At 32.5% G+C, this 9,698-nt stretch overlaps 1 protein-coding gene across 1 annotated transcript in view; it reads right to left on the bottom strand.

The window, feature by feature from the left end:
- Positions 1-815: 815 nt before the first annotated feature.
- Positions 816-9,698, bottom strand: part of LOC106462641 (diacylglycerol kinase theta-like) — a gene marked incomplete at its 5' end in the record, with an annotated part of 30,552 nt that continues 21,669 nt past the window's right edge. Inside the window, 6 exons of the mRNA XM_022389957.1 lie at positions 816-1,925; positions 3,777-3,875; positions 4,778-4,943; positions 5,677-5,832; positions 6,129-6,323; positions 6,670-6,927. Of these exons, the coding sequence (XP_022245665.1) occupies positions 1,836-1,925; positions 3,777-3,875; positions 4,778-4,943; positions 5,677-5,832; positions 6,129-6,323; positions 6,670-6,927 (964 nt within the window). The remainder of the gene's footprint in view (positions 1,926-3,776; positions 3,876-4,777; positions 4,944-5,676; positions 5,833-6,128; positions 6,324-6,669; positions 6,928-9,698) is intronic.

Here is a 9,698-nt window from a genome sequence, read left to right as displayed (position 1 = left end):
AAATTGCACCAACTTTTAAAAATGCTTGACAACTGTCGGTCAATTACGTATGTTAACATACACACACACACAAAAGACATTAAACGACTTAAGAATTCCTATACCCTTGAAAAACTTATACAAGAAAGATTCTTATTTTTTGAAGTCAGCACAATACTAGAAAAAATTAAATTGATTTTTTCAGCATTACACTAGAAAATAAATTTTTTTAATTTCTTTAAAAAAAAAAGTTTTCGCTATACTTGGCTATTAAACAAGGTGTGCAAGATTAGAAATAATAACTGCTGTGATGATGCCGTTTCCATGGCACCAAGTAACTTTCCAACAAGAGGAAAATCAGCACAAGGATTAGGACACACTAGATATGGCACGAAAAGAAGCACATACAGAATATGCTTCACTCAAAAACAGGTCTGTGTCGTTAAACACATAATTTTATCATTAGAAGCCCTCAGACTTACCAGTGACACTAACAAAAAGCCAGACACAACTAGATTTGTAAACTGACTCCTGAAAATTAAATGTTGAGTTTCTGTCTCATGGCCTTTAGTTTAAACAACAATAAATAAGCTTGAAACATTTTGTTAACCTAACAGGAAAGTACATTTTTTTCTCTCTGAGGAATGTTCTTTTTTAACACTACTAAATACATCAAAAACCACGACTTCTTTCAGAGTGTTTAAAAAACAAATTGTATTAATGAAAGAAAAGAAAAAATACTTAAAATAACTTAACACAAACAAAGTAACTTTTAAAATAGTCAACTGAAAATAAAATTCCCAGTTTCATCTTAATTAAAATATTTTATTGGGTAATTGAAATAATATAAATGCAACAGAATAAATTACTTAAATAATTGTAAAATAGCTGCTGTACATAATTTGCTGAAGTCTAGAACTTGTTGAATGCATATATAACACTTTATATAACAAGTTTAGTACTGTTGATTAATAATAAAGCTAAAACAGTACAACAGGTTTTTCACCAATTTTTAAAAATACAAGATAACAACGAGACTCAAAGATCCAATTTCAAAACTGACTAGAAAGTGAAAAAACCCAATATACCAGATCATGACAACTGTATGCTCTGTAAAGTCAGACCCCATACTCTGAACTATCTGACAAGATCTTTGACTTTAAGATAAATACAACTTGCACAAAATAAGCTTCCTATGTTCTTGAGACTGCCGATAGAGTCAGAAGGATCACTATACCTAGCTAGGTTTCTTTCTAAAAAAAAACACTTCTTCAGGCAGACCTTGCCCTCTGAACTATCTGACGAGGTCTTCGACATTAAGAAAAACATAAGTTGCATGATCGAAGCTTCCCGTGTTCTTTACACTGCCTATAGAACAAGAAGGATCACTATACCAAGTTACGTTTCTGTTTAAATAAACACTTCTTCAGACAGATCCCAAAGTCTGAACTATCAGCCAAGGTCTTCAATACTAAGAGAAACATAACTTGCAGGAACAAAGTTTCTTGTGTTCTTGACATTGTCTATGGAGCCACAGAGATCACTTGTCCTAGCTAGGTTTCTTTTTAAATAAACACTTCTTCAGACAAATCCCAAAGTCTGAACTATCAGCCAAGGTCTTCAATACTAAGAGAAACATAACTTGCAGGAACAAGGTTTCTTGTCTTCTTGACATTGTCTATGGAGCCACAGAGATCACTTGTCCTAGCTAGGTTTCTGTTTAAATAAACACTTCTTCAGACAGATCCCAAAGTCTGAACTATCAGCCAAGGTCTTCAATACTAAGAGAAACATAACTTGTCTATGGAGCCACAGGGATCACTTGCCCTAGCTAGGTTTCTGCCTAACATAACAAATCAGTCTTCATAAGATCGTTCTGCATTGGATGAGGCAAGAACCGATTCTGTATTTCTACGTTTCATTTTACTTTTCCTGAGCATGGTAGCCTACATAAAGAATCGTTGTACGTTTCATTTGAATCTCTTTGAAATGCACAAAGAAAGAAAAAAAATAATATTTGCAGATTCACATTTACTTGATTTTTTCTATATTCTTCTCTTAATTTAAGTTTTACTTCTGGTTCTGACTAATTCTGAACTTACACTTCACAATTAAAAAGGTTACTATTACACTTAACATCATAATTACTATTTTGTTTATTACATTTGAAATATATTACCAGTTGTAAGCTTACTGTTTCTTTCATCACTTTTAATGTGGAAGATACCTAAAAGCACAAAATAGCTACTCCACCTTTAACAAAAATAGCTAAATATTAACCTTCTCGGTACCATGAAGGACTGTCTGATTCTATATAAAAGTTTTAATTGAAAAAAAGATAAAATTAGCCCATTTAAAAAAAAAAAGAGATTTTTTTATAAATCTTAAAAATGTCACAAAAAAATAAATAAATTGTATCTTTTTAGATTATACAATAATTTTTGTTTTGATTGACTTTAGTTGTTGTTGAGCGTATACCTACACAACTGATCATCCAAGTTGTGCCCACCACGAGTATCGAAACCCGGTTTTTATCACTTAGGGTGGGGGGAGGGCATGACCTTTGGTAAACATAATTTAAAAACTACAGAGAGCTAATAATTAATATACTCATTGTGCAATGTGTACATTTTAACACATAGCCTGGCAATTAATATACTCATTGTGCAATGTGTACTTTGTTACACATAGCCTGGTAATTAATATACTCATTGTGCAATGTGTATTTTTTAACACATAGCCTGATAATTAATATACTCATTGTGCAATGTGTACTTTTTAACACATGGTCTGGTAATTAATATACTCATTGTGCAATGTGTACTTTGTAACACATAGCCTGGTAATTAATATACTCATTGTGCAATGTGTACTTTGTTACACATAGCCTGGTAATTAATATACTCATTGTGCGATGTGTACTTTTTAACACATAGCCTGGTAATTAATATACTCCTTGTGCAATGTGTTCATTTTAACACATAGCCTGGTAATTAATATACTCATTGTGCAGTGTGTATTTTTTAACACATAGCCTGATAATTAATATACTCATTGTGCAATGTGTACATTTTAACACATAGCCTGGTAATTAATATAGTCATTGTACAATGTGTAATTTTCAAATACAATGTAGAAATCTAAAATGCAATGAGTAAGCCTAACTTGTAAGTATCAACTGTTCTTCTACAACAACCTTAATGCTTTTATCACTAAAGAAATTTATATATATGTGTGTGTGTATTTCTTAACAAATTAAGACAAAATCTTACAAAATGTCCATTCCATCTGTACTACTTTTATACTTTAGTCCTACAAGACTTTCTCCACAAGTATCATGCTCTATTAGGCAGTTCCTGCCCATTATACCTTTGTTTGTTCATCGTGATGACTGCCTAAATCAGCTATAAAAGAATGCTCTTATCACAACTGACAAGATAAATCTGGACCACAATGATAATACATCAGTATTCAGGTATTCAATTCCCCATATCATACACATTGTGGAATATTATTTGCAACAACCATTAACTCTGCAAAATATCTGATTTATGAAACTTCATCTCAAATGATATTTCTGCAGTTTTGGTGAAAGACTTTCATAATTTTCAATAGATGAGTCCTTATAAATCTAAAAATAACTAAAATAAATTCAAATTACCTGCACTGACAAAATAAAGAAACCTGAAATGAGACGTTAGAAACTCAAATATATATATCAGGAGTATTCAGTTAATTTAATATCAGGTGCAAGGACCCAGTTATTTAAATAGAAATTAATTAAAGTTTTTACTTACCTTGAGGGCAGAGCGAAGAACCACGACCTCCCCAGGACTCTGAATCCAAGGTTCTCCATCCACTTGTACAGGCATATCAGTGTTGAGTCGGATTCGAATCTATAGAAACCAGAGTATTTAATATAGCTGGTTTTTTGTTAGTGTTTTTCCACTTTTAGTGGCAATACAACTTTTCTTTGTTAATAAAATTATGTAGCATTAGTTAATTAGTACTAAAAAACCATGAGCAAATCTTACACATTTAAAACATTCTTGTAAGTCCAGGATCAGAATTCTTATAAGTATTATTTAAGCCCACTGAACATTTGGGCTGTCTTTAGAATATTCAGTACTTGTTATAAATAAAAATATTTACAAGCTTACGATTATCATAATTATCTAATACAATTCACTATTTGTAAAATAATATCAAAAGTAACTACATTTTCAGTTACCAGCTATAATTATCACATTTGTTATATGTAATAGGAACTCAGAATTATTGTGAACAATTACAAAGTCTATGTGCTTAATTTTTTTCTGTATTTTTGATCTATTACAAATATTTCTGTTAGATGTTGCTTCCTCTTAATAAGGAAAATTTAAGTATAACCTGATGAATGCAGTTTTCTTATAAAGCTACAGTTTTGAGAAAGTTGTCACCTGTGTCTCAGAATTTAAAGGTCTAGCCTGACTGTCACCAGCTGTTAAAAGCAGTCCTATTAGACAGCTTCAATTTTAATAATCAACTGTTACCTTTGTTGCATAATTTAAGGGTTTAACTTAAATGCTATTGTGTATGTTGGTGTAATATTTCATTCAATCTCTCTCTCTCTCTATATATATATACATATATAGTTTGTACAATATACTTTTGTACAGGATTGGGATAATGAGAGAACATAAGAAAGGCTCTTTGTTTTAACATATCAAATAATTTTCAGTCAACTGATCTTCTACTGTATTAGTGCTGACCATTTTAAACACATTTAAAATTTAAATAATAATGAGTAAAAACTCACGTGTCCTCCCTGTGCAATTCTGATAGCATTCCGAAGTCCACTTTGAATCTGTCCCATATGGACGACTCCCATAACTCCCACTACTTCTAACATTCCATCATAGTGGTTAGGCTTAGAGAACTGGTCCTCTCTTTCAGGACCCCAGGGGTTGGCTCCTGATCCCCAGCTAAATGAAGGTAAAATTTCCAGGTTTACTGACTCATGTTGCAATACAACATGAATTCTGGGATGACTATGTATACAAGCTATTTTCCATACTAACTCAAAATCTTAACTAGAAATTTCAATTGGATCTACATCTGTTTGAACATGCATAAAACATAAATAATCATGAAATATGTATTTCTGCTATATTCAGGGTGGGCAGCTCCCCCTCAAATAAAGATAGTGTACATGAAAGAAAGAATTTATTACATATTGACGTATTTACATTTCTCATACTGAAACAGACTAACAAAAGATTCAATTAATAATCCAAAATGTCTGTCTGTTGGCCTTCATTTTCATGACATAGGATGATACATCTCCAGTTGTGATGCATATTAGGGGTGACCTTAGTGAAACTTTCAACAATTGTTTGTTTTAAAGCATAAGTTGTATCATATTGTTCCTTTGCCACAACCTGTTTGATAAAGCCCCACAGTGAATTATCACGTGAGCTTTAAGTAAGAGGGGGAGTGCCCAGATTTTTTGCCCACCCTGTACAGTGTTGAAAAATTGATGCCGTATTTGTATGGACAACCAGCTATTGAAAATACATGTGAAAAATTTTGATGTATATTTACTAATGCAAAAATATTTCTGCTTGGATGGCACTTCTTATTTATCTTTCTACAAAACAGATTATAAAAGTACCACAAAATTCCTATTCTCAGGATAGTAACAGGAATAAAATTTACCTCAGAATATTTAGAATGATGATTCCTTCAACTGGCGGTAGATCTACCATTTTCCCATCCACTTCGAGGCGAACCTCTTTGTTTAAATCTCTCCACAGTTTCCTGCCCACCATCTTCCGAAGGCCCATTTTAAAGTAAACCCCTTTGTTATGAAGTCTGGAAATAAAAAGACTTGTAAAAAAAAGTATGGTCATTTATTTAGAGTACTAACAATCTTCCCTGCATTTTACCTGAAATTTAGGTGTTCTGCAAGGTTTCTGATAAGGCAGACTGTAATTTATTTTACTGGATCTAAAGGAAATATAAGAGATCATTGGGTTTTTGGACCCCAAAACTTCTTTTATATTAAAATTCAATTCTAGGTTATTTAAGACTCCAAAGTTAAAGTCAGGAGATGAAAATGCAGTTGATACAAACTATAGCATATTCACTGATGATGGAAAGTTTCCTACCTGCTATTAAACTTGTTAGGATTTTCTTCCCTGGCATTATGAAAGTCAAGACACAGGTCAGCATCGATGCCAATTCCAAAGTAATTGTTCATCATGAAGATGGCTGTGTTGTCCTCAGACGTGGATCCAGAGCTGTTACTCACAATTCCTGGCCTTTCATCAGGTTTTTCATCAGAGTGAAACACTACAGTCCACCTGTACATACCCAAGATTATACCTATCATGCTGCATCTGTAGCATTTAACAATTGCAAAATTCAAATTCATAAATGAGTACTTTGTGAAATATTTCATATACGTCTATGTGATGTATCAATACAAAGGAGTAGATCTGTCACACTGAAAAATAAATAAATCACAGAAGACTTTTGTGCCACTCCAATAAACAAACTTTACTTTCTAATGAATTCATTGATTGGAAATCTACTAAAAACGTTTGCTACATTTCTGGTGCTCCTTTTTATAATAAAATGAACTTTACTTTGTAATTTAAGACTTATTAACAAGGCATCTCTATCACTTTTATTCACATTTGTACTTACCTATCTAGCCTGATCTCTTCTGCATCTATAATATCCTTGAGGACTGTAAGCGGTTCTTCTCCGCCAGTGTAGCCTGGCCCCCAACGAAGGACCCGTGCAAGGTCGTTGCCCGTTCCAAGAGGCAGGATAGAACATGGAGGGGATGAGCATTCTGAATCTTGACCAACATTGTCGAGACACTGTAGAGTCCAGCCTACTGTACCATCTCCTCCACAAACAAGAATCTTGTAGTCCTTAACTCGTCTAAATACATAAAGACTGTAAAAGCACACCATAAGATTTAATTCTTTTATTATTTAAAGTAACTATAACTGTCCAGTGTGGAAAACAAAACAAACAAGAATCTTGTAGTCCTTAATTCGTCTAAATACATAAAGACTGTAGAAGCACACCATAAGATTTAATTCTTTTATTATTTAAATTAACTATAACTGTCCAGTATGGAAAACAAAACAAACAAGAACCTTGTTTGTGTAACCTTTAGCTGTTCGGTACATTTAAGCAGTTTCAAAAGAAATTCCTACCCTAATTAAATTTTACTTTTCAAAAGTTTCTTCATTTCTTTTTAAAGCTCATGATTGTTCTAAAAAGTTCAGAAATGTAATTACTTATAGTGACAACATTTTTAATTATTACATCAATTAAGTTAGTACAACAATGAGATATAGATTCTTTGTTTAATGGCTTCATTTGACTGTTAAAATGTATCTGCACAATGATATTTTTTTTTTAGATGAGAACATATTCAACACATTAATTTGATCTCAATAATAAAAGTTATCTGTCTGTCTTGGAAAATTGCTGGTATCTTAAAGAATTACTAAACTTTATGTATGATCCATGCTCTAACACAAAAAAAAACTACATCCAGTTTGACAACAAATCATCAAAGCATCTGGAGTTGTTTTTTTTTAGAGAGAATTTAATAATAGCTAACTTAATAAATTACTCATACATTCTTACTTATAATAATTAAAACACACTGTTTCATCAGGTTGTCACCCTTGCCATTATCTATATTTTCGGCAGAAGCTACATACACTAAACTTAACAGGAGCAATAATAACTTGAACAGATATATTTATGATAAAAACATAAAACGACAGAATGTATTTATAATTCTGTTCCGAGGAATAGGTGTAAGTACAACAGTTCTTTCATTAGTTAGCAAAAGGTTTAAATAATTAATAACAACATATTGAACACCCGTTATCAGACATCCAGTCATTTTTAAGAACGTTACTTAAATTCTGTGTTTCACAGCAGGAGGTATTTCTTTAAAGTTATACACACACACAAAAAAAATTTTTTTTACTTGATTTCTGAAAAAATAAATCATTTTTATTCAATTCACCCCACAAGAAATTCTCATTTTAAGAAGATCTTTATGCATATGTAATGCACATTTCAATTATTTCGTTTATCTTTCTGCTGAACTTCATGCCAAGCTGCTTGAGGGTTATCAGGACTTGCTGTCCCTAATTTAGAAGTCATACTAGAGGGAAAGTGGCTAGTCAACATTGCCATCTCTTTACCAACAAAAAGTGGAATTAACCATCATATTATAATGTCTCCACTGCTGAAAAGGTGTACACATTCATTTAGCTTTGGAATCCATTCACTGCTTTGTTATGGAAGAAATTGTTAAATGTTTTAAAAAAACTTTTATAAATTAAATCTAAAGAATCTTTCCCTAATTTATTGGAAAAAAAATTCATCTTTACATAAACTTAAATTGGGATAAAGGCGAAAGACTGAAAGTAATGAGATTGATTAATTGAATTTAGGTGTCCATTTCAAGTTCAGTTTAATGGTTTAAATAATATATAAATTAATAAATTAGGAATTTTCATGGAGAAAAGTGTTGTTCTTGTCTCATGTGAAGCTACACGATAGATATCTGTGCACAACCCCCTCTAATTTTGAAGTGAAAGACAGAGAGAGGGCACCCATTGCCAACTCTTGGGCTATTCTTGCATGTATGGGCTCAGAGTGTGAAACTTGGTTTTGCAGTAAGAGAAGGGAGTAGAAGTTCAAACTCTTCGATTCACAATCAGGACATGCTGACCACTACATAATGCCTGGTCATAAAAAAGTGTACTTGTAATTTGCATGTTAAATACAAATGCCTGAACCACCAAAATTTGAAGCGAATTTCAGCTATTTTCTTTTCTTTCAAATAAAAAGATGTTAACTTAAACAGTATACCTACCATAGAACTTCTTGTTTATGTTGTTTTTTTTTTAGAGATAGTGAGTAATACTTTGAGCAACTCCTGAAATCCTCTAGTGATAACTGCAAATGTAAATCAAACTGTTGGTTGAAATTATGCAATTAAATGAGTAATGTGGGAAGCTTTTTAAACTTCATTAACCCATACAAAAAAGAAATTAGGAGTTAAAAGTACAGACGACATCAACATATACGTAAAGAAGGGGTGGGTGTAGATGTTGCTATGTATTGCAAAAGATATTTGAGGAATGGATCTGTCATCTCTCGGAGCCCCACCTCAGACAGTAGTGTTTGTGTGTGATTTTCTTCATCTGTTTGTAGTACCGATACCATCACCTTGTTGAGTTTTACTACCTGTCCCCAGTACTCAGGTTTTGAAAGCATCACTAGATCTGGTGTCTATCACTAGATAAGTCAATTGTTTTGTCATTTTTTATCAGATGCTTGACCACACTCAAAGTCCTTTTTTGTACTAGAGGTGTTTAGTGAATATCATATGTTGTAGAATAGTTTAACCTTATACTAGAGGTGTTTAGTGAATATCACATGTTATGGAATAGTTTAACCTAATTAAGCTTAACCTTATACTAGAGATGTTTAGTGAATATCACGCATTATGGAACAGTTTAACCTAATTAGGCTTAATCTTATAGTCACTGACGCACCCCGCAAGGCCATCAGATTCATTTAGAACTCTGCATTCCTAGCCTCATATGTGAATAGTCTAGGCAGGTCACTTAACCCTTTCGAGATGGGTCACAGGTGAGAGGCCATTTCATCAAGTTTGTTGACTTTCA

The sequence above is a fragment of the Limulus polyphemus genome, unplaced genomic scaffold (genome assembly GCF_000517525.1).
Source record: "Limulus polyphemus unplaced genomic scaffold, Limulus_polyphemus-2.1.2 Scaffold1216, whole genome shotgun sequence".
Taxonomy (NCBI): Eukaryota; Metazoa; Arthropoda; class Merostomata; order Xiphosura; family Limulidae; genus Limulus; species Limulus polyphemus.
This window is presented reverse-complemented; position numbering and strand designations above follow the sequence as displayed.